General features: G+C 33.1%; 4 protein-coding genes across 5 annotated transcripts; 3 read left to right on the top strand and 1 right to left on the bottom strand.

Moving 5' to 3' along the window:
* Positions 1-1,766: 1,766 nt before the first annotated feature.
* Positions 1,767-7,058, top strand: LOC107959667 (mitogen-activated protein kinase 20-like). 2 transcript variants are annotated; one of them, NM_001327700.1, is made up of 10 exons: positions 1,767-1,861; positions 2,962-3,370; positions 3,784-3,911; positions 4,031-4,090; positions 4,931-5,080; positions 5,165-5,320; positions 5,455-5,666; positions 5,772-5,873; positions 6,202-6,338; positions 6,438-7,058. In NM_001327700.1, exons 1-10 carry the CDS (start codon positions 1,838-1,840, stop codon positions 6,878-6,880), a joined length of 1,821 nt encoding a protein of 606 aa, NP_001314629.1. In that variant the 5' UTR covers positions 1,767-1,837; the 3' UTR covers positions 6,881-7,058. The 2 variants fall into 2 exon arrangements, with proteins under 2 accessions (NP_001314629.1, XP_040967772.1); XM_041111838.1 differs by lacking the exon at positions 1,767-1,861 and adding an exon at positions 2,331-2,350.
* A 1,127-nt stretch (positions 7,059-8,185) lies between these two features.
* LOC107960930 (peroxisomal and mitochondrial division factor 1) lies at positions 8,186-9,481 on the top strand. Its single transcript, XM_016897180.2, has 2 exons — positions 8,186-8,215; positions 8,675-9,481. Exons 1-2 carry the CDS (start codon positions 8,186-8,188, stop codon positions 9,479-9,481), a joined length of 837 nt encoding a protein of 278 aa, XP_016752669.2.
* Positions 9,482-11,811: 2,330 nt separating this feature from the next.
* On the top strand, positions 11,812-15,365 carry LOC107959668 (phosphatidylglycerophosphate phosphatase 1, chloroplastic/mitochondrial). The gene is made up of 5 exons (XM_016895776.2): positions 11,812-12,699; positions 12,810-12,887; positions 13,155-13,228; positions 13,316-13,423; positions 14,781-15,365. The coding sequence occupies exons 1-5, from the start codon at positions 12,018-12,020 to the stop codon at positions 14,895-14,897; spliced, it is 1,059 nt and encodes a 352-aa protein (XP_016751265.1). The 5' UTR covers positions 11,812-12,017; the 3' UTR covers positions 14,898-15,365.
* Positions 15,366-15,988: 623 nt separating this feature from the next.
* LOC107961445 (taxane 13-alpha-hydroxylase) lies at positions 15,989-17,754 on the bottom strand. The gene is made up of 3 exons (XM_016897576.2): positions 16,722-17,754; positions 16,455-16,642; positions 15,989-16,376 (listed from the first exon to the last, which is right to left on the bottom strand). The coding sequence occupies exons 1-3, from the start codon at positions 17,677-17,679 to the stop codon at positions 16,068-16,070; spliced, it is 1,455 nt and encodes a 484-aa protein (XP_016753065.2). The 5' UTR covers positions 17,680-17,754; the 3' UTR covers positions 15,989-16,067.
* Positions 17,755-25,663: the final 7,909 nt, after the last annotated feature.

The raw sequence follows: 25,663 nt of genomic DNA, 5'->3' as shown, positions 1-25,663 counted from the left end.
TTTATTTTTGTTATTTTTTTATTACAAGTCCAATCGAAATGTATAATATTTTTTTATCTGATTATTGTGTCAATCATATTAGTTTTTAATAGGGTGAGTAAACTTTGATTCGATTTGAAAAAATTCGATAAAAAGTTCAAATTTTGAATTAATTAGTTCGAGTTATTTGAGTTAATCAAGTTATTTGGTTCAACTCGAATAAAAAATTAAATTTTTTGGTTTAACTCAAATATAAATTACACAACTCAAGTTATCCGAAAATTCGAATAAGATAAAGCAAAACTATGTCGTTTTGATCAATGTTTATATTTTCTAAAATTAAAAATCAAAGCCATTAAGTTAAAAGGCAAAATTACGTTCGTTTTGATAAATATTTACTCATTAAGTTAAAAAGTAAAACCATTATATTATTTATGTAGTTAAATAATCTTATACTTTGTCTACTAGTTAAATAATTGGTCCATATAAAAGCGACATTAAGTATATATAATAGGATTCATTAATTCTACTTGACTTAACTCGAAATTTTTTGACTCAATTCGATTCAATTTAATTTGAAAAAAGATTCAAATTAAGTTCAGTTATTAAAATAAGATTCATCAACCCGACTAACTTAAAATTCTTTGACTCGACTAGATCGAAAACTCACCCCTAATTTTTAATGATATAAATGAATAAATTTAAAAAAAAAAGTCATTTTGCTTAAAAATTAATTTATTTTTTAAGTTTATTTAAAAAATTATAATACTAGCAACTATGAAATGATGTGTATATATATATATATTTTTTTTGTAAGCAAACATGATGTGATTTATATTTATTTGAAAAAAAACAGAAAATGAAAGAAAATTTGGAAATTTTGTGGTAGTGTCCGCATAAACAATGAATGAGATGATGATGAGATTTTGATCATACAGTTGCGTCAACCAAAATCTACGATGGTGATTGCGCTTCCACCATCCCATCTCATGAATCATCACGTGGAAAAATGACGTGTTCCAAATTCTGGAGATTCCTAACCCTAACAATTATAATTTAATTTAAAAAAAAAAAGGGAGGATGCCCCCGAAACAGAACCTTGGAGCCTTTTCCCCAAATCCACTCTAACTCTCTTACTTTCCCAACCAAAAACTCCTCAATGCTCACCGTATTTACATCATCTGCCACTCTTGTATCCAAATACACTCCCAAATACGTATAAAAATACCCCTAGATTCATGCCACAAAAAAAGAAAAAAAACTTTAATATTTATTTATTAAAGAAATAATTTTATTTTCTCTTTCTCATCCTCTTTCCTTTCTGTCGGTGTTCAGATCTTGCAACCTCTGCACTCTTCATTCACACATTTAACTTTTTTATATATAAATATACACATATATATGTATTTTTATTCTTTAGTTTCTTGTTTCAAGAAGATAAAAAGGAGGCGAATTTTGGGTTATTGGTTAAGTTTTTGAAGACTTGAAGGGAAAGTAAAAAAGAAAAAAAAAAAAGGAGGAAGAAAAAGAAGTGTTGGAAGAGTAGTTTAGACTGAATTATCAAGGAGAGTTCTTGAGAGCTACTTTTTTTTGTATGGTGGTTGAATTGCAATGCTGTTGTAAAAGAAGGAGAAGAAGAAGAAGAAGCAGAGTGTATGAATGATTTAGTTTGGATTTTATTATGTTGGAGAAATCAATGGGATTATGGACTTGTGATTCGGAGTCGAGGGAGATGGGGCAAATGTGGATGATTTCTTAGATTTTCTTCTGTTTCTTCTTTCAACTTCTCCTTTTTCTCCTCATTGGGTTTTTACCATCTGTTTCTTTGTGATCTGGGATTAAATTTGGATTCACAAAAATGCAGCCAGATCACCAAAAGAAGGTGATTTTTCATTTCTTTTAATCCTTTTTTCTTTAAATTTATTTTGGGTTTTTGGGAGTTTTTATTGAGCTGTGAAAATGTTGGGTGGTTAGGTGAGACATATGGGATTGTTGTGTTTTTGGGTGTTTTGTGCTGTGTGAAGATGTCGCAGATATTTTTAGTCAATGAAAGGAATGATTTTATTTTTAGATATTTTCCTCTTTGGTTGAATTAAGTAGAATGCGTTTCGATTATAGGGAGGGAGAGATAAAACAGCATAAATTTAATGCAATATATATTTTTTATTTGGAATATCTAAGTTTCATTCTTTTTCTGGGATGCTATCTTTTGAAATAAATGCTTTATACTCCTCTTTGATTCTCATTTGAGGCCAGTTTTATTTACTTTCTAATATATATTTTTTATTTGGAATATCTAAGTTTCATTCTTTTTCTGGGATGCTATCTTTTGAAATAAATGCTTTATACTCCTCTTTGATTCTCATTTGAGGCCAGTTTTATTTACTTTCTAATATCAATATATATATATTCTTCCTAAACTTCTTCTCTGTTTTAAAATGGTTGAGTTTCCCTGCATTTTATATATGGAAAGTAGGGAATCGTAGTCCATTATTGTTACTTTAATAAGATTGTCTTCCTTTACAACCTGTTTGTTATACTGCCAGTCTGATACTGGATTCTACATATAAAGAATTGTGTTTTAAATTTTAATTGTCTTTTTCTTTTCTCCTTACATCTTGAAAATTAGTTGCCTCTGCTGAAAGTAATTGCTTATTGCTTAGCTTATGAGTTTAATATCTGTATGATCATATAGTGATTGAAAAGAAGGAAATTGTAGGGAGTTTAGTATTTAGTTTTGTCACTGATGTGTTGAAGATACTTTACTTTATTGATGACATTGTGGTATTCTTTTTTTTCTTCTTGTTTGTTAATGATTGCATTTTCATTATCTTTTTGTCCTACATTTGTATGGTTTTCTTTTTTTTTGAGTTAAATGGACTGCCTTTGACTGATTCACCATATGCATGTCGTTACTTTTGTCTTGTATTGTTGAAAAGTTATGCTTGGGGATCTTGTCTTATATGTATTTTTGTGCCACAGAGCTCAACAGAGATGGACTTTTTCTCTGAATATGGTGATGCCACTAGATTTAAGATTCAAGAAGTTATAGGAAAAGGCAGTTATGGTGTTGTGTGCTCTGCAATTGACACCCATACTGGTGAAAAAGTGGCGATCAAGAAAATACATGATATTTTTGAGCATATTTCTGATGCTGCCCGAATTCTTCGTGAGATAAAGCTGCTCAGACTTCTTCGGCATCCTGATATTGTTGAGATTAAACACATTATGCTGCCTCCATCCCGCAGGGACTTCAAAGATATTTATGTCGTTTTTGAGCTCATGGAGTCAGATCTTCATCAAGTTATTAAAGCTAATGATGATTTGACTAGAGAGCACTACCAGTTTTTCCTTTACCAGCTACTGCGTGCATTGAAATATATTCACACTGGTAATTTTCACTCTATATTGGCTCGACTGCATTTGCTGAGACTTTCACTTGGTTTACAGCTATATCTTTTTCATCTGACCTTTTCAATGGTAACGACTGTTTGTTTTATATGCCATAACATTTGGTAAACATTTTTCTGGTAAATATTTTGTCTAGTCCGAATGTCCAAGTTCCAATTATTTTTAGGTTTCCAAAGTCTGTTTTCAACTTTAGCAAATCTTTTGTTCTTTCTGTTGTATTCATCTTTGGTAACAACTGCTATTTTTCTAAAGTTTGTCAGTGCTATTTTGCTAATTCAATTTGTTCTCTGTTTTCTGTTTTCTTATATCACCCTCAATGTCTTGTGCTGTGGACAGGTTAGATTATATTTGTAGACTGCAGAATGTATCTGATATTTGCTTTTTTGGCTGCAGCAAATGTCTACCATAGAGACTTAAAACCCAAGAATATTTTGGCAAATGCAAACTGCAAGCTTAAGATATGTGATTTTGGTTTAGCTAGAGTTGCATTTAATGATACACCTATGACAATTTTCTGGACGGTATGCCTTTTAAAATTACCAGTCTTTGATGTTTTCAGATTATAACTGTTTCCTACATTTATCACAATAGAAAGAACTGGTTTGCTGATTTTATGGACTTCTTTGTTGGGCATTTTCAGGATTACGTTGCTACAAGATGGTATAGAGCTCCAGAACTCTGTGGATCCTTTTTCTCCAAGGTAAAGACGTCCTCTTGCATAGACTTTAAAGATTGGAACTCTACAAACCTAAAATCATGTGATGCATTTATTCCCTGTATGAGATCATATTGGATGAAGCTATATTAGTTCATTCTGTGGTGCATGCGATGTTCTTTCTAGTTGTTCAGTTTCTTATGTATATCTAAATTTTTAATTTGGATCAAGATTTGAATTTAAAAGTGTGGCTATTTTAACATATGTTCCTGTCTAAAATGCATATAGGTGAATTATTAGGTTGATAAGAACTTCCTAGCATGTAGTACTGAGCAATTTATATCATGAAATGATTGCTTTTTGTCTGCCTAGATGTTCCAATGCGAAATGAATGATTCAAAGTATCTAACTTTATGCTAAAATGAGTTTTCTGAATGTTTACTGAACTCAAATTATTTTCTAGTACACGTCATTCCCACTTCCATACTTTTCAAATTTTAATGAATGCAAAGTTTTTTGAAATGGTGTGTGTTGTGTACTTTTATCCATATTATTTTATCAAATTCAAATTTGGTTTTAGCAGAACATTCAAAAAACATTTTATTAGCAATGTAGTATGCGAGTTATGATATCCTTCAGCCTATATGTCCCATCCTGTATTAGCAACATATAAGATGAAGCATTTCACAATGGATTTCTGTTCATTTTCCAAATTTTGATTCTTTTTCTTTTTACTTTGAATGGTTGTTGCATGATTGGTTTTTTTTTTTTAATTTGTGAGGTTTTGATTGGCGTTCATATTACTTGGAATAAATGCTTCATGGTGGTGTTACTGTTTATTTTCCGATCTCTGATTGCTATCCTTGTTGCTTAAAATTAATGCAGTATACACCTGCAATTGATATATGGAGTATAGGGTGCATCTTTGCTGAGGTATTAACTGGGAAGCCACTTTTTCCTGGTAAAAACGTAGTTCACCAGCTGGATTTGATGACTGATCTGCTTGGTACACCTTCATTAGATACCATCTCTCGAGTATGCACGTCAAGACTTCTGAGCAGTTTTTTGATCATACAGACATAACTGCTATTAACTTCTTTTTCTTATTCTTGTTCACAGGTTCGTAATGAAAAGGCAAGAAGATACTTAACTAGCATGAGAAAAAAGCAACCAATCCCATTTGAACAAAAATTTCCAAATGCAGATCCTTTGGCTCTACGTCTACTGCAAAGATTGCTTGCCTTTGATCCAAAAGACCGGCCAACAGCTGAAGAGGTCTGTGGTTGTTGGAGAGTATTGATTTCTTCCCTGACAATTTGTTGCTGCAAATTTTCTTTTAACTACATAAATGATATCAATCCGCATTGTGAGTTTATAACACTAGCATCTTTTAATTTGGTATGTTTCAGGCCCTTGCTGATCCTTACTTTAAGGGGCTGGCAAGAGTTGAGAGGGAGCCTTCATGTCAACCAATTACAAAGATGGAGTTTGAATTTGAGAGGCGAAGGGTCACAAAAGATGATATACAAGAGCTAATTTTCCGTGAGATACTGGAGTACCATCCTCAGCTGCTGAAAGATCATATGAATGGAACTGAGAGGACAAACTTTCTCTATCCAAGGTTTCATTTATTGTTTATTCATTGCTTTTCTCAACTTACCAAACTTCATTAATAATCAATCTGCTGCTGCTTGTAGTTATTTCTAATGTATAGTTTTTAATGCAGTGCGGTTGATCAATTCAAAAAGCAGTTTGCACATCTCGAGGAAAATGGTGGTAAAAGTGCACCAGTTATTCCACTTGAAAGAAAGCATGTCTCCCTTCCGAGGTAGATATTATTCTCTACCTTTTACTTTCAATTTTTCATTTCATGGCCGAACGTGTGCTTGTGGACTTCCAAAAAATACTATTGATGCACTTATAATGTATGGTATACAGGTATAGTGTAGTAAAAAATATTGAGAGCCAAATACCTTGCTTCTACTTTTGCAGTGGAAATGCTCTTCAATGAGCCAAAAGAAAGGAAAAAGGCTATTGGTAGAGCATCATTTTTTTATGTTACCTTTTATTGGAACTGGTTGGTTGTTCGTACAGCAATTTTATTTTATTTTTGCTTTAATCTGATGGTTGAAACTGTAATCCTATGAATTTTACAGGTCAACAATTGTACATTCCAATACCATTGCCCCTAAAGAGCAGCAGCCAAGCCTCAAGTCCTTAAAAGAGAGACAAAATGCAGAGGAGGCATATCAAGCCTCAAAATCCTTGCAGGCACAACAAAGAATCCCACTAGGTATGTGTAATATCTTAGATTATCCTAGCACACCCTTCCTTCTGCTTCTGCTCGCTCTTTTATTTTTGGTGCTTGAACCGACATATTTTCTCTATTCAGCTAAACCGGGAAAGATAGTAGGCCCCGTTGCGCTGTATGAGAATGGAACAATCATGAAAGATGCCTATGATACGAGAACGTTCATAAGAAGCACAGGTCTTCCACCACAGGCTGTCCACCCTGCATATACTTATTCAAAATCTAACACTGGAAATCAAGAAAGAAGTGAAAGGGAGTTGCCTTCCCAAGCTAAACAAGGTCCTCAATGCAGCATGGCAGCCAAATTTTCACCGGATATAGCTATAAACATCGACTCGAACCCCTTTTTCATGACCAGAGTGAAGAAGGTGGAGCTGGCTGACAATAGAATCACCAATGATACGAACTTGCTGCAGCCAAGAGGTCATTATAGTGGAATAGGTGTTGGTGCAAGTGCTGCGGCAACAGGCCCTGCTCAACGGAAGGCGGGAACGGTTCAATATGGCATGACAAGGATGTATTAGTGAAAGATTAGGGGAAGTGTTACGAAGTAAATGGATCCTTTTGTTTAGTGGAGTCTGTAAAAAGTGAGGAAAGCTAGCTTTCTCAGGTAAACCATAGGCTCTAATGGGAAAAATACTACATGTCATACGTTTAATTTTATTATATAGAATAAAAATAATAATAACACTCTTCGTCCAATATTAATGCTATTGGTTTAATTACATGCAATGTAAGATTGGTGATGGATCATATACTTGTGTTTGATTCAATCAATAAAATTTGGTACTATCATATCACTGCGCTATACACTCATGCTTGGTTCAATTAATATATTTTTATGATAGTGGTTCATTCTAACCTATTACCAAAAATATGAATTTATATATTTGTAGATTTTAAGTGAGGTTTGTTTATTGAGTGAATTAAACGGTGTGATCAATTCATTTATTCATGTTTTTGTTAATTAAATAAATCATTTAAAATTAGCTTATTTCCGGTTTATTGTATAATTTATAAATTATCATTGTTTATATTTTTATTCATTTATTAATGTTTTTATTCGACCTCGAGGCGAAGCTTCTAAGGGTACCCCTCCTACGTGCATGACACTAAACTAATAATTTGTCCTTGATCTATCTTGAGACAATTTCTCTCAAATTTAGGTTGGCAGTCTTTGATTCATTTCTTGAACTTTTATTTTAACGGATAGGCCGCTAAGCGATCTTCCCTTAGCTGACCTTGTAACCATTTGACAAGTTTTAATATTTTCTCACGTGTCTTGCCATAACCGCGGACTCTACCTTTTACTTACGTACATTCTTTCCTTCATTCATCTCCCTTCCCTGATATCCTTCTACTCATAAATTTTAATCATTAATCACATATATGGGTGTTCAATTACCGGTATAGATTCTCCTTTTCACCTTGGACTTATAAGGTACTCATCTTGCCTACCACCCTAATTACCTTTTAGTTTTGCTGCTGTCAAGTTGGACTCAAGAATTATCGCCGCCGAGAGAGTGCTGCGAGACAAGAATAGGGATTGGATTTTCGAGTATAACCATTATTTAGGGAAGTGGTTAGTCTTTGATGCTAAATTATAGGGTATTTTAGATGGATTTATTCTTCTCCAAAGACAAGGGTTCAATAGGGTAGTAATTCAATCTGACAGTTTGCAGGCAGTGTTAGTTATTAAAGATAATACATCAGTGGATTTGAGTTCTACGTTACTCAGGTGGATCCAACGAATTTTGATGCAAGGAGGACAATGGATTCTTAAGCATATTCCTAGAGAGATCAACAAAATTGCTTATTGTCTAGCTAAAATGACTTCTGAGGGGGAGACAGGTATGCAGGTGTTTGATAATCCACCTGGAGATATTCTTGAAATCTTATCTTCTGATAAAACAAATGGCACTTTTGCCTAGTTTAAATTAATGTAATAGTATGTTTTGTTTATTATCACCAAAGAAAAATTATAATTGTATTTAATAAACCAATCACAATTTAAAAATTTTAACCAATACAAGTTCAACACGAATAACACTGAGTTATACAAATATTTAATTACTAAATATTTAATTTTTTTAAAAATTATACGCAACTCTCACCTTAATTTTGCTAAATGATTTTTTTTTTAACTTTTCTCCGGTTATCATCGTTGCCCGCCTCACCATTCGTTCCTTTCGAAACCGTTATTTTCCCGGATTTTCGAATCTAAATTTTTCTTTTTTTCTTCTTGACATTTTCATGGAATTTAATTTTTTTTAAAATTTGGTTTTTATTTTTCATTTTTTTCTCTGTGATTTTTGCAGGCATCCAAAGAAAAGAAAATGACGAGGAGGAGCGATGAGAATGAAGCCAAACTAAAGGAACTGTCTAAAAAATTGGAAGCGCTTCAGAAAGAAAAGCTTGAATTGAGGAACGAGAACAAGGAGGTGAAGGAAACGATCGAAAAACTGACCCTAGAAATCGATGAATTTCGGCACAGGGAAGTAGAAAGGAAAACAGAAACGGATCAATGGGAAGATGAAATGGTGCTGGAATCGCTGGCCTCGAGATCCGCCGAACTTGAAAACGAGGTTTCCAGGCTGCAACATGATTTGATAACTTCGATGAGTGAAATAGATGAAGCGAACAAGGATGCGGTGGAGTTAAAACGAGGATTAGAGGAGAAAGCGTGGGTGATCGAAGGAATGGAGAAGGAAATCTCGGAGTTGAAGAAAGAGAAATTGGAGATCGAGAAGAGGGAGAGGGATTTGGAGAGGAAATTAGGGGTTTTAGAAGTGAGGGAAACGGAAGAGCGGAGTAAAAAAGTTCGACTCGAAGAGGAAATGAAGGAGAAAGTAGATGAACTCAAGAAGAATGCGAATGCACTCCAGGCGGAGGTGGCCAGAACCAAGGCTGAGTTGGACAAAACCAACGCGGAAATAGTAGAGTTTGAGGAAAGGGCCAAGTTGTTGGAGTCTAACATGTTGCAAGTGAAGGAACGGGTAGAGGGGAAGACGAGTGGAGCCATTAAAGGGAGGTCGAAGGTTAAAGGTTGGTTGTTGGAAGTGCCGGCGGTGGCTATCCTTTTTGCGGCTGCTGTGGTGTTTCTCTGTAGTAGGCAGCGGTCCTGACTAACGATTGCTGCAGTGGAAGATGAATGAGGTTAGGATTTTTTGTTTTTAGTGTCCAAATTTTTTTATTCTTTTTGGGTTCTCAGTTTTGTTCATGCGGACTTCAGGTTTACTGTTATAATTTATTTTTTAATTTTCAATTGTTTGCTAGCTCACAATTTTAAACCTATGATTTTCATTCTATTTTTAAAAATAAAATAAAAAACGATTTTTTTGTTATTTGGTTTTTTTAAATAATTAAATTTGAATTTGAGTTTATTTGAATTTTATATTTCAAATAACTCAAACAATAAATCCCTGATAAATTTAAAAATGAGCTGTCTTCGGATTTAATTTTGAAAATAAACATAACAAAAATTATAAAATAATTTTTTAAATTTAAAATATTTATAAACATTCCAAAATTTGTACTTTTTAAAAAATTATATATATTTTTAAAATTTCTAAAAAAATTCTAAAAAAATTTAAAATAATAATTTTGGGACTTTTTTTAATTTAATTCATATATTTTCACTCGATTCGATTCGACTCAACTCAAATTGACTTGATTCAAAAATGAAATTAAATCGATTAAGATGATAAAATATGACTCGTCAATTTAATTAACTCAATTTTTTTTTACTCAATTCGACTTAATTCAATCGAATGTTTACCTCTAAATCTCGAAAGTGAAGAATAAAGATAATTAATTGGTAAAATCAAATTTAATCAACAAATGTTATCTTCAATTTATTAATTTTTTTACAAGCAAGATTAAATTATCAAAATATAACAAAATATTAAAAGTTTAATTTATTATTATACCAATCAACACCTTTCCGATATAAATTGAATTATCCTTTTTTAAGTGTTTTTTTTAGTTTACTTTTTTATCTTACTATAATTTCTTATTATATCTTTTTTTTACCTAATATTTAAAACTATCCATAACTCATCTCTAACCCTTCGATAGGAGGATAACAAATTTCAGTGCACTTGAATTTACGTCCTTCAGCACCAACAATAATACCGATGCCAATTGAGCTCTCCATTAAGAAAAAAAAACTTAATTTTTAATCTTTTGATTAAAAAAAAATGCACATGACTCCTTCAATCGATTAACAAACATCAAGTTTTCACATTATCGATAGGATCATGATTTTTAAATTGACACAGTACAAGGATTTAATTTTTATAAATTAAAGGACCGGGACATATTTGGCTAATCTATAGGGATCATCGGCGAAATTAGACTTTAAAAAGGATTTTTTCTTTTGAACATAGACTTTAAAAAGGATTCATTATCTATTTATGGGGCTTAAATGGATGTGATTATTATATAATTTATTAAATATAAAAATTAAATCTATAAACTCTATAAGATATGTATGTGAGTGGAAATCATATATTTAAAATATAAATTTGTGTTTAAAAATAACATATAATAAAAAAATAAATGTTTAGATTTGAAATTAATTAATAGTAACACATTAAATATGTACGCTATTAAAATAAAAAAATAGATTAAATTGTAAGTAAAATGAAATTTAAACACATAAATACATTAGACTAAGAATTCTAACCGAATACAATTATTTATCATGGTATTATCATCAATCCTAAGTTAATGTCGAGTTAATTTGTGGCACATCTCAATTAACAACATTATTAATATAATTGGTGTTGGTTCAAATCCCTCCATATAGGCATATGTTTTTTTATTGTTTTTTGAAATAAAGGAAATTAAAATGTCCTCGAATAATATTACTTATTTTAAATACAAAAGAATATTTTGTAATTTTCTTAACCGAGTTGGTGTCCAATTAACTTGTGACACCAATTCAGTCAAAGACTTGAATAATAGTATGGATATAAACTATTATAAAAATATTAATATTTATTTTTCAATCTCAATCGAATTTAAACTTGAAATTTGTGAATTCTATCTATAAACCTAACTCGAATTTGGCTCGGGACCAACTGATGTCATGGTCCATATTCAATGTTGACAAAAAAATATCTACCAAAAAATATTGTAAAAAAAATGTTAAATCATTATTTGGGGCTTGAATTTGGTAACTTTTCTTATATTGTGGTTTGAATTTTTTTTGTTAAAGTTAGGTCCTAAACTTGACAATTGTTTCTATATTGGGGCCTGAATTTGACAATCATTCTCACAATGAAGCTTGAATTTTACGGCTTTCAAGGACTAACTTGGATAAAAAAATTGAAGTCTTAATATGGGAACATTTGTCAAGTTTAGAGTCTAACTTGGACAAAAAGAAGTTCAGGCCTAATGTGAAAAAAATTACTAAATTTAAGTCTCAAAATGTGATTTAACCAAAAAAAATGGTGGTAAAATCTAAGAAACGAATCAATGGTTGGCGGCGAGGCAATCCTCATCCCTCAAACGCACCGGACCCAAGTGTTGGTCGAAAGTTACCTAAAGAACTTCACTTCAAATTTTAATAAAATATAATTGCATTTCTTTATGGAGTAATTACAAAACAATTACATTATTGAACCGCAAAAAAAATTGGAAAACAATACATTGGAGATGCAGCCGGTTGTACTTGCTGCATTCCCCAACTGCTGCTGCTATCCCCTTCCCATCCACTTTCTTCATTTCAATTTCGAACACAAACCCATCAATCTTTCCTTCCCCAGGACCCAATCACAGTTCAAAACCCTCTGTTCGTTAGCCCTCCCTACTACAACCACCCACGACTTCAGCACACCCCAGCAAGAGAACCCCAATAGAACCAACAGCTACACATACCGAGATCAGAAATCCACTTTTCTCCAACAATTTTACTCTACCTTCAGCCAAAAAACAGTAAGCAATCAAGACCCAGATCCAGATAACGAAGAAAAAGAAGAGGATAAACATCCTAAAAAGACCAAGTTCTTGGGTTTTCTAAGGGCCATTTTCACAAACATGTGGTGGACGGATTTGAAAGCGGCTGTGGGACAAAGAATCAATGTTGAAGGCCTTGTGTTTTCGGTTCGAGTGTTCGTGAAAGACCGTCACTTGGCGTTGCCGCATGTTGCAGTGCGTGATATAAGGTGCATTAATTGGTCTGAGCTCCGTAGAAGAGGGTTTAAAGGTGTCGTCTTCGATAAGGATAATACGATTACTGTTCCTTATTCTTTGACGCTTTGGCCTCCTCTCCGTCCTTCCATCGAGCAGTGCAAAGATGTTTTTGGCCCTGATATCGCCGTCTTTAGTAACTCTGCTGGTGATTTTTTTGTTTGGCTCTTTGAGATTGAGTGCTTTTTATTCTTTACTGACCCTGCCTTTGTGCAATGTGCTGATGTTTTGTTTCCCCCCTTCTGTTGATCAATTAAGGTCTTTTAGAGTATGATTATGATGGTTCAAAGGCGAAGAAACTGGAAGGGACTATTGGGATTAAAGTAATAAGGCACAGTAAGGTTTTTTCCCCTTTCAGTTCAAGCTTCTAGTTTTAGTCTGTTACCAAATTCGTTTCTATAGCATTTATGAAGAAATAAATAGATTTTTTACCGTATTTAGTTCCAATCCTATATTAAAACATTAAGCATGTAAAAAGCTTGGGATGAATTACAATTGCTGCTAAAGATTGTAAGTTTTAGCACACAGGTACTGTTACTTTATGTCAACAATGTTTAGTTTATCTAGAATTGATTAGGGCCTCCATCTGACATGTCTTTGTAGAGGTGAAGAAACCAGCTGGAACAGCTGAAGAAATTGAGAAACACTTTGGATATAAGTCGTCACAACTTATCATGGTATGTAAAGGGTGATAGAACAAACTAGGTGGTTGATTTTGTCTTGTTTATGGATTATGTTGCTGACATAATTCATGTTTATGGCAGGTGGGTGATCGGCCCTTTACAGATGTTGTTTATGGAAACCGAAATGGATTTTTGACTATATTGACTGAACCTTTAAGTGTTGTTGAGGAGCCATTCATTGTTAGGCAGGTTGGTTATCCTTTCCTTTCCTTCCTTCAGATTACTTCCATTTAATTTTAATTTTTTGTGCTCTAAAGAATCTTGTTGAACAATCTGAAAAGATAAGATTGAGTCAATCCCTGGGAAAGTACCTTTGTTCTCTTATTATGAGGGTGACTTGCTGCCGAAGGCTAATCTCGGAAATTAAACTTTAGTTGTTCCTAAGATATTGGAACTTTTCTCTATTGTTCTTGTAGACCAGACATCCATTTACTTGCTATTTTCTATTCTGTGTTCTCGGTTTGACTGCTAGAGACTGTCTTCTAACCTAAGCTTTTTCTAGTTAAGTCTTTTAGGGTTCTGCAACAATTCAATCTGTGACTCTTGATGAAATCTTCAACTCTCAAAATAAGTCTTCTTATGTCTAGGTATATAATGATGAGAATTGTAGTGGTGAATTTTTTGTTCCTCGATATAATGTTTTGTTGATCACCTAGATCTTGGTTTTCCTTTCTTTGATGGAACTATTTAATCTCTTCCAGTTGTTACTAACTTGCATCTTGCATTAAAGTGAAATGTTTCTTCTGGCCTTCCTTGATATTGGATTCCATTGCCAGCACTACATTAGGAAAAAATCTGTGTGGAAAAAATTCATTCCCCAATATTTTTTGTTGCATGAGGCTTGAGTTAGTTTGCTCATATTTTTATGGATTTTATCTATTATGGATGTCCAACAAACTTCCTCTATCTAGCAACAATTATTCACTGGTAGATAGACCACTTGTTTTCAAGGTGGTTATTTCGATAGACAAATATACTGAACATGGAAAATTTTTTAATCGTCCTCTTACCATTTTTAATTAATTACAATCATGAGGCATTGTTGGAAAGGCTTTTCACGTCAGGAGGATGGGTTTGGGAAGCTAACTGCTAGAGCGCCTCTAGAAAGATTGGATGCAATGAAACTACTATGAGCTATTTGTTTGTTTTAGACTCTCTTGAACGTTTCCTTCTTTCTAATGTCAAACATGAAATATTTTGGGTTCCATATATGAAATAATGTGCTAAAATTTTCTAGTGTGAAGCATATGACTATTGATGTGCTGTTTTAATCTTTTAATAATAAAAGCCAAGTCTCTGTTTTTCTTTTCTTCTTCCCCTGAATTTGCTAGTGTTCTAAATGGAAAATACACGTACAGTGCAGTCAAAGATGAAATAATATATAACATAGATAAGACCTTGGTGAAAAGATGATCTGCAATTGTCTTTTCTGTTTTTGCTTGTTTATTACCCTTTTCATCTCTGCTTTGGTATTGTTTTATAGTATGTATAATATCTGATATTACTTTCAAATGCTTGATGAACTGTAATGACTAAATGTTTGCAGGTGCGGAAACTAGAACTGACCCTTGTAAATTGGTGGTTTAGAAGGGGTCTGAAGCCAGTTAGTCATAAATTATTATCAGATGCCACACAGTGTGTGAAAGATCCACATCCCCTGTAAGAATGTTGTGGATTGGATATAAGTGGAAGTAATTGTTTATGTAGCTGATGACAAATTTTTTAGTCGTGATTATTTGCTTTTGCCAACCATCTGAATTCATTAATTCTTTCATTTAGTACATCATAACACATTAACTGTTATATTGTATGTTATAGTTCCCTCTAAAAATGTACTGTGTTGTTGCTATTACCCGACAGGTGCATTTTGTCGGGGATTTTGTTGCCCTTTAGCAGCAGTTACCTGAGTAAGTGTATAGGCTTAGGCTGCGTAACATTTGCAACTCGTTTTATATTCATTCTCCTTCAGCAGCTGTTACCCAAGTGTATTTATGTATGTATACATGGGTATATTGAAGTAGGTTTGTTCAAGGGTCAAGTTATTGGTTTGGTTCAGTCGGTAGGTTTGGAATATGAGCTCCCTTTGTGATTTGGGTTGTTTACTTCAGACCCAGGCAAAGGATTTATAAAATTTTGGGTCAATCTGGCATTTTCTATAGGCACTTATACATTAAAAGTGGATGGGAAAAAATGAAAAAGAAATGTTATATTTTTGTTTCTTGCTTTATATAAGTTTTGAAACAAATATAAAAATCATATTATTTTAACATTTTATGCTTTGCAGTAGATGGTAAGATAAAAATTATAAATATTGAAATCACATATGAATTTTGATTTAACTTGTAATTTGATACATGTAATCGGACATATGAAATTTTTATTGTGGTTTAGATATATACATAAAATTTTGATTTTAATTAAATTGTATACATTTAAAGAAATAAATATATTAATTTTTTATATATAAGATAAATATAATTATTTATATATGTAATATGTCAATATTAAATGAATATGTTAGCTATTTATGAAAATTAAATCAAATGAAATTATATAAAATTAAAGTTTATTTTTAACATTACCTATTTGATCAAAGTGAGATTTATACTTTTGGAATTTATTCTTCCTATAAGTTATATCTAGCTCCTGTTTTACTTGTATATATAAATTTCAATGGAAAATAGTGAACTTTTCATATAAAAAAATATAGAATTATATTTGATTTCATTTCCTTTGAAAACAATTGGTGTTGAAACAGATAGGGACAAAGAATAGAAAAGAATATATTTAATTTGTGTACAAAGAAAATAATTAAATAGGGAAAAAAGGGGAATCAATTTGGGTTTGTGATAAGCTTGGGAGAAATGTTGATAGGCATTCCCTTAGATGGAAGAGGGAGAGGATCCATAATGATTGGCTCATTTGGATGGAGCAATGACCAATGGTAAGCAGTGACTACGTAATGCAGGAAGATCAATATATTCAACTTGGCCAGCTGATAGCCAGCACAAGTTCTTGGCCCTCCTCCAAAGGGAACATAAACATAGGGCGGCACGAATTCCTGGAATCTGCTGGGATCATAACGTAATGGATCTTTGAAGTATTCCTCATTGTAATGTGTTCCATACGCTGTCCATAACACCTGCATGCGCCCATTTAACACGACAGAAAACCAAAGAAATTTATGACGACAGCTATATAAGCTACGCTACGTACGTACCTTCCATCCTTTGGGAATGGTGAATCCTTCATATTCAATGTCCGCAACTGTTTTCCTAAAAGACCCGAAGATCGGAGGGAACAGCCTCATGCATTCTCGTGCAGCTTGCCATGTGCGCTCCATTTTCTTCACGTCCCCTAATGTCAGCATTTCACCTGCCTTTTTTGTCTTCTTTACTTCATCATGTTCTGTCAAAACGAATGAGGGTTTCATCAGCAGGGAATTAAGGAGGAAGGAAAGCCCAAATACTGATATTACTGTTATTACCTTGAAGGATTTTGGAGTAGCAGTCTGGATGCTGAGCTAACATTTTGAAGGTCATGGCAATGGCGAAGGAAGTTGTATCATGAGCTGCAAACACCAGCAAAACTACATTGTCAATAACCTCTTCCTCACTGAGTTCCCCTCGAATCATTGCACCCACCAATCTTGAGAGTAGCATACATCCATTTTCCTCTCCAACCATGCTGCAATTTTCCATTTCTTTTCTCTTTTCGCCCACTACTTTCTCCAATATCTTTACAATCTCCGCCCTTGCTTTCTTGGCTCTTGAAAATTTAGAACCAGGGAAGTTGAGTGGTGGAGCAAAAGCACCTTCCAAAACCCTCTCGAAAGTGTCCAACATTTGTGGCTCCACATTGATTCCTAGCAAGCATTCGAACACCATGGTGAATGTCAAAAGTTTGGTTGAACAATAAAGCCTAACTCTATCCTTTCCCTGCCAGTATTCTTGAAGGTGTAATTGAACTGCCATGCATATTTTAGGCACTAAAGTTTCCAACGCTGTACTGCTGAGGGAAGAGGTTATTAAACCTCGATGGAAACGATGTTGTTCCCCTTGTTTCTCCATGATTGAGTTTTTCCCCATGAGCTGAACTGACGATGAAGGCCATGAGCTTACCACCAACTTGAACTCATTCGACAATATGAACCGGTTGGCTTCGGCTCCATTTACAACAACAGTTGGTGATCCCATGAGGCTTGTTTTGAAGATTTTCCCGTACTTGGCAACGCGGGGTTCGACGAACTCCTCGAACAACCGGTTACTGCGTTGAGCTTTGTAGAACTCCATTGTTTCACCTATCAATGGCAGTCCAAGCTGCCCTGGTGGGAGTTTCCTCTTTGCACCATAACATCGTTTCCTGTGTTTGAAGAAAATGGTGGAGACCATTGCTGCTAGACAAAACAAAATCCAAGAAAGGAAACTATTCATCTCCAAAGCCATTTTCCTTTTGGGGAAGGGGGAGGGTGTGTGTGTGAAGAAAATAGACTGAGAAGCAAAGAAATTATAGCTGATGAAGCTGTGTGTGTTGATATATATATATAGTATTCCTGCCTGGATATTGATAGTCAAACTCAAAACCCCATTTTGATTTTTCTGAAAAAGTCAACTAATCATGCATCCATTAACCAGAGTAAACATCATTATATATAATTTATTAACAGAGGTTGACTTGGATGTAAAGACTATGATGAAGAAGAGTAAGAAAGCAGTGAACATGGACATTGCATGTGCCTGATTCAAGTTGCTGATACCCTTCGCCGTCCTCACAATAACAAATACTAATCATCATAATATATCTGAAAATTTTTCATTACCTGATGGTGCTGAGAATCGATCCCTTGAACTTGTTTCAGTGTTGTAGAATTTTTATATTTTTAATTGTCAGAATATCCCTAGAAATCTGCAATGTCCAGCAGAAGAAATATATTTTATCACTTGCAGACAAAGTCAAACTGAATAAAAATGCAATATTTTTGACCGCCCATGCTGCATCACTGCAACAATGGTGATCAACTAGTAGAGATTTGTGGCAGTCATAACCAAGTTTAAAGCAAGATTTGTGGATCTATGCTGCTGGTAGGGATATACATTGAGATGAAGATGTTATGGCACCTAATCTTAATGTGTTGTTTGCATGGAATGTTCATTTCCATCAACACTGAATTGGATTTTTTTTCATATGAGAAATTAAAGATTAGCAATTTCCACCTAGTTTAAAATATATAGATTTTTTTACTTCGTTTCATCCACCCAAATGTCAAAATGATAATTAATGCACATTGCTCAAATGGAATATCCAACAAAGATATATGCTGAGTTTCACTGATAATACTCTAGAATTACATATTTTTATGTTTTAATTATATGTTTATTTTGAGTGTGATCTTATTCATTTGAGCTATTTATGACTTTTTATCTTATAGGGACTAAATTGAAGGCAAAAAGAAATTTGAGGGCTAAAAGCATAAATTTAAGGATAAAATGGGCCAGCATGCAAGAGGTGGTGCTGAAAATACAAATTGTGGAAGATTTGGGGCAAAAGTGCAAAAAAGAAATTTTATAGCACAAGACTCTATTTAAATTCCAATTATATTAGGATAATTATTAAGGATTATTATTTAAATTTAATTTTAGCTCTTATCTTTATTTATCCTTATTTATCTTTAATTATCTTTAATTATTTGTATTTATCTTTTAGAATTTAATTAGGAATAGACTAGGTTTCCTAGTACTATAAATAGAGGATGGAGTGACACAAATTTCATTCATCTTTTCTGTAAACACTCCATATCTCAATTCATATTATTCAATAAAAATTCTATTTACATTACATTTATTTCTTTTTCCCCAAAAATCATAAGCCACTAAACTTATCTAGCCAAAGGTTGTCGAAATTTCCCAAATGGGTTTATGAAGCTTAGAATTCGTGCTTAGCCTTCTCAACGAGTATTCATCTTTTCTCCGCATTACAGGACTGACGTTTCCGTCCATGTCCCTTAAAAAGGTGATTTTTTAAACTTGTGCAATGAATGATCGCTTTGTATTGGGAAGATTGCACAGTTGGTTCGTTAGCTTACTGCATTAAAAGTTAGCGAGCCTAAAAGACAAAATGGCTTGGCATTCGCTATTGAGAAGTGATGATCTAGCATAAGATTGTCCCACAAAAGCGATTGTTGGCTAGAGTCAGGTTCCTCTAAATCATAAGTCTAAAATCTTGGAGCTGGTGGTCGTAGGCATCTTTTTCCACTATAACTGGCTTATTCTATTTGAGAAGGATCACCTAAAAGCCGATGATTGAATCCAAGGCAGATCGAGGCAACCGGATCGAGGCAACCGGAGGCTGGAATCTCTCCATAAGAACTCTTTTTCCTCAACTCTATTTATCTATACTATTTTAATTTTAATTTTTGTAATTTGAATTCAATCAAAACTTTTAATTTTATTTTTTTTTTATTTTTTTCTAGGTATGCAGGTTTTCTTAGGCACGATTCTGTTCGAGATTTTGAGGAACAAGCATTTGTACAAATCCAATCCCTGAGGATTTGACCCTACTTCCCTTATACTATTCTTTTTCATTATTTTATAGGGATAGGATATTTTTAGTGCTCTCAACGACCGCATCAAATTTTGGCGCCGTTGTCGGGGATTGGTAACGTACTAATCTTGTTTCTTTGTTTCTTATGACCAGATCTGCTCCAAGTATTCTTGCATTTGATTTAGAAATAGAGAAGACTGTGAGAGCTAACCACAAGGATACAAAGTTACGAAAAAGCAGTTAGGAGTGGTTGGGACTCAGAGTAACCCACCACCAGAAATCAAAGTCGACGACGAAGTTAAATCTAGGGTTAACGAAAACACGAATCTAGCACATCAAATAATGGCTCAAACGATTCGGCAACTGATCGAAGCTCCAGCAGAACAACTGCCATTGTGCATCGCGTATCCTACTATGGATACTGATTTTGAACTGAAGTCAGGTTTAATCTAGTTACTGCCAACTTTTCGTGAGTTGCAAAACAAAAATCCCTACAAACATCTGAAAGAGTTTCATATGATTTGTCTTAACATGAAACCTTAGAGGGTAATTGAGGATCAAATCAAATTGTGTGCTTTCCCTTTCTCCCTAGCGGATTCTGCTAGGGAATGGTTATTTTATCTAACCTTGGATCTATTACAACTTCGGTTGATCTTTCTCGCTTATTTCTCAACATGTTTTTTCTAGCATCACGTGCAACTGAGTTAAGAAGGGAGATAGTTGGGATAAGGCAAAAAGAATCAAAGTCTCTTTACAACTATTAGGAGTGATTTAAGAAGTTATGTGCAAGTTGCCCACAACATCGTATTACAGAAAAGTTTCTGCTCCAATACTTTTATTAAGGTTTAAAGCCCATAGTGATGAATATGATGGATGCCGCCAGTGGAGGAGCATTGGTCAACATGACTCCCCAACAAGCAATGGACTTGATATCTACGATGGCTACAAATACTCAATAGTTCCGAGTCGATCCTAAACCCCCTAGAAGGGTTTATCAACTAAGTAATTCAACCTTAGAAGATAAAGTTGATAGACTTACTAATATTGTTGTAACACCTCTAACCCGTAACCATCATCGGATTAGGGTTACGAGGCATTACCAGACAGACAGAACATTTCAGACCAATTCAGAATCACAGATATCACATAACATTAATACATAGGCAATCATCTACAATCCATCTCTTATGAAGGTCTACGAGACCTAAAATATATTTTTAAGGATAGTCGGTGTAACACCCCTTACCCGAGACCGTCTCCGGAATCGAGTACGAGATGTCATCCAATTTAACTTACCGATTCGGAGCATAAAAATTTGCTTTTAAAATTAAATTCACTGTTCATAACAACACTGTCCACCTGCGCAACTGTCACTAATTTAATTATAACTTGAGTTACGAAACTCAAAATTTAAATCCGTAAATTTTCCGTGAAACTAGACTCATATTCCTACTTACCATAAAATTTTCAGAATTTTTGACTTAGCACATTAGTACAGTTTATTCATTAAAGTATCCCCTGTTTCATAGCTCGACAGATCTGACCTCTTGGCGCTAAAAATCAAATATCTAATTGTACAGAATTCATATAAGGTTACCATTAATTTATTTTGAAAATAGACTCACTAAGGAATCTAAAAATATAAATTATGACCTATAATTATTTCTGTACAATTTATAATGATTTTCTAAAGTTAGAACAGGGGACTTCAAAAACCATTCTGACCCTGTCTCACTAAAATTTAAATATCTCAAAATATAAAATTCCTTTGCCTACACCGTTTATTTCATGTAAAAATAGACTTGATAAGCTTTAATTCTATATATCATTCACCCTCTAATTCCATTTCTAATATTTATGGTGATTTTTCACATTCACGTCACTGCTGCTGTCAAAGAAACTGCTTCTTTGAATTAGTTACCATTTAAACATACATAACTCCAAAACATATTCTTTAATAACTACTTCAATAGCTAACATTAGCCATATCATTTGGACATGCTCAAAATGATTAAGACTCTATACATGCCATAGTTTAAACATTTTGAAAAGCACATAATACCAAGATGGTTATGATAGTGTGATACGAGCTCCGACGGTCCACTATTCGATCAAGTTCAAATCACTATAAAACAAAGGAAAGAAAGAGATGTGTAAGCTATAAATAGCTTAGTAAGTTACATGTAAACAATAATTACTCAATTAATAATTAACACTTTTAACATATAACTAATCAAAACATTTCTTAGCAATTTCAATCACTTACACATACACAATCTTACCAATTCACTTGCATATACATTTTCACACTTAACATTTCATATTCACTTTAATTCATTATTAATCCCGTTGAACACTTGGAATATACACGGATACGTAGAGATTTAGCACATAAGTGCCACACTGATATGTAGCCGAAGCTACCACTGATATGTAGCCGAAGCTACCACTGGATGTAGCCAAAGCTACCACTGAAATGTAGCCGAAGCTACCACTGATCAATAACACTGGAAATGTCCACGGGTCTGCTCACACAAGCTGTCAGGTGTCTGCAACACATGCTAGATCACCCAGCACCCGGGACTCACTGTAACACTGTAACACTGGTCTCTAGTGACATGTCACTTGTATCCAATTCTATTCCTAAGTTCAACCGGGAATTTACACTTAACACTTTATTTTCAACACTTTATCACTTGAATAATTCATGAACAACTTTCCTTCCACATTCAATATTAATTCACATATCAAATATAATTCACAATTTATACAAATATAACTATTATTTACATATAACTTACCTCGGATGCAAAACGACTATTTTTGTAATTTAGTCGATAACTTTCTCTTTTCCCTGATCACTTGCACTATTTCTTATTTCTTGATCTATATTAACACAATTTAATACATTTTATCAATATTCCATTCAAATACAATTCATACACAACATTTTGACACATTTACATTTTTCCCCATAACTTTTCAAAAATTCCACTTTTGTCCCTAAGCTCGTAAAAATAAAATTCTCTAAATTCTTAAATTTCAAACTTCACTAAATCATATTTCATGCTCATAACGGGCCTCAATTTCACAAAATCACAACTTTATGCACACTTTACCATCTTTCACAATTTAGCCCTTTTTCAACATTTTTCATTGAAATTCATCTAGTAAAACTTGTAATTAACACTTCAAACATTCATTATCTAACATCACTAATCAATTTACAATTATATCATGAATGGGTCAATTTTTAAACTTTAATTTCATTTAAATTAAATGGTAGAAACATGAAATTCAAGCTTCAATAAGCATAAAAATACGAAAATAATTAAAAACGGGGCAAGAAATCACTTACAATTGAGCTTAGGAAAATCAAAACCCTTAACTATGGTAACCTGAAACTTTCGGCAGCAAGCTTCTGATTTTTTTGAAGAAGATGGACACTTATTTTCTCTTTATTTTGTCTTTTACCCAATTTGGACAAAAATGCCCTTGACCCATTACTTAGATATTTTTCTAGAAATACCCTTTTGTGTCCATAACACTAATTTATGGTCTAATTGCCACATAAACACTTCCAATTTCATGCAATAATTCAATTAAGTCATTTAATCACTAATTAGACACACTTTGCATTTTTCTCAATTTAGTCCTAAAAATTCAATTAAGCACTAAAGCATTAAAATTTCCTATCCATATTTTCACACAATATTTCAATCAATCAGTAACTAATAAAAATTTATAAAATTAAACTATTTCACTTCGGATTTGTGGTTACGAAACTACTATTCTGATTAGGCCCTATTTCGGGCTATCACAGTCGGGACTAAATCAAACACATTCATAAATTTCAGAACTTAGAAAATTTTTCAATTCAGTTGATGTCACACGCCCGTGTGACCAGACCGTGCCAAAACAAGGCATACATACTGACTTTCACCCACGGCCAACAGACCCGCTCGTGTGCTATGGCCGTGTGATACTTAGCTAGCTATTGACTTAAGCCCACGGGCATATGACACGCCCATGTGTCTTAACCGTGTGGTCTTAGGAGGTTACTGCTTTGCATACACGGCCACAAGGCACATCCGTGTGCCCTGGTCGTGTGGCACAATGCAGGCTTGGTTTAAGCCAAATTGCCACCCCTTTTTGGGTCATTCCTACAAGCAACATTAAATAACATTTATACCAAAATTTTCAGCCAATTCCATGCTCAAAACATGCTTTACTATAACTAAATCATCATCATTCAATAACTTATTCAAATCCATACCAAAACTAACCACAAACATATCATTTGCTAGCCAACTCTCATGGCATAACATATATACATATCAAAACTTAAATACATAGATATTCCAGCCTATACATGCCATACTTAAAATATACAATTTCAAAAGTACCAAAATGAGTTCGATAGAGTGGTGACAATCCTCGACTATCCCCGAGCCTTCAGTAGCTACGATAACTGTAAAACAGACAGAAATCACACAGAGTAAGCTACAAAGAGCTTAGTAAGCCAAATTCAATTGGTTTAACTATTAAATCATATAAAGTACAAATCATGAGCTTAACCATTTCACAGAATAATTCATGAGCTTAACCATGCTCATTTGCTTGTATACATGTCATATTTCATTTCCATGATTTCATACACACTTCGCATTAATTATTTCACAGAAACAGAGTAACGACCCGAATTTTACCGTTACCGAAAAAGTGTATTTTCGGGTCTCCGTTTCTGAAAAACGGATTCTTAAATATTTATTAAAAATATTTACGAAGTAAAATGAGTGGTTAATTAGAGTTTAATTAAGTGAATTTAATTTAATTAAGAGTAATTAAGAAAAAGGACTAAATTGAATAAGGGGTAAAAGTTGAATTATAGATTAAAAGAAAATAAAAAGGACAAAAAGGGAAATTATACAAAAAGTATAAATTGAGGCGGTTTATCGTGAAGAAAATCTAAGATTTTTTTTTATGTTTAGTATATTATTCTATTATTATATTATTATATAATAAAGATATTTTATGTTTTAATTATATTATATTATATTATATTATATTATATAAACTAAAGAAGCAAATGAAAGGAAATAGAAACAAAATGAAACGAAACAGAGAGCAGGGGAGAAAGAGAAAGAAAGAAAGGGAGAAAAGAGAAAATTTAAGGTTTGAAGCTTTAAGCTTTAATAGGTAAGTCAATCAAGCCCTTTTTACTTAATTTTGATGTTTTAGAAATTTTAGAACAAAGTTTTGATGAAATTAAGTTGATATTATAAAAGTTATTAGATTTCTAGATATTGTCCATGTTAAATAAAATGATGAATTAAGGGCTAAATTGATAGAAATTCAAGTTAGAAATGATATAAGGATTGAATTGTAAAGTGATTCATAAGTTTTATGCTTTAAGGACTAAATTGAAAGAATTTCGAAATTATGGTTTTATGATGAAAAATAGATAATTATGTCTAAGTTTGGTTAAAAATTGAGTAGAAATAAAGTATGAATTAAGATAGAAAAGTAAGTGAATTTAGTTAGAATTAAATTGAAATTAAAGTAAATCAACATTTTGTACTAAGACTATTTTGGACAGCAGCAGTAGTCTAAGTTTGAAAAATCACCAAAAATTGTAGAAATTGAATTAGAGGATGAGTAAAATATTGAATTAAATATTTTTGAGTTTAGTTTCTTATAGAAGAAACAATATAAGCAATTGAATTGTAAATTATGAGATATAATGAATTTTGTGAGACAAGGTCAAAATGAATTCGGGTTCCCCTGTTCTGACTTTGGAAAATCACCAAAAATTGAAGAAAAATAATTAGAGGCTTAAAGTTATATGTTTAGAATCCCTAATGAGTCTATTTTCAGGAGAAATCAACG

Source organism: Gossypium hirsutum, chromosome A05 (genome assembly GCF_007990345.1).
Source record: "Gossypium hirsutum isolate 1008001.06 chromosome A05, Gossypium_hirsutum_v2.1, whole genome shotgun sequence".
Taxonomy (NCBI): Eukaryota; Viridiplantae; Streptophyta; class Magnoliopsida; order Malvales; family Malvaceae; genus Gossypium; species Gossypium hirsutum.
The sequence above is the reverse complement of the archived record's forward strand: the minus strand, read 5'-3'. Positions and strand labels throughout refer to the sequence as shown.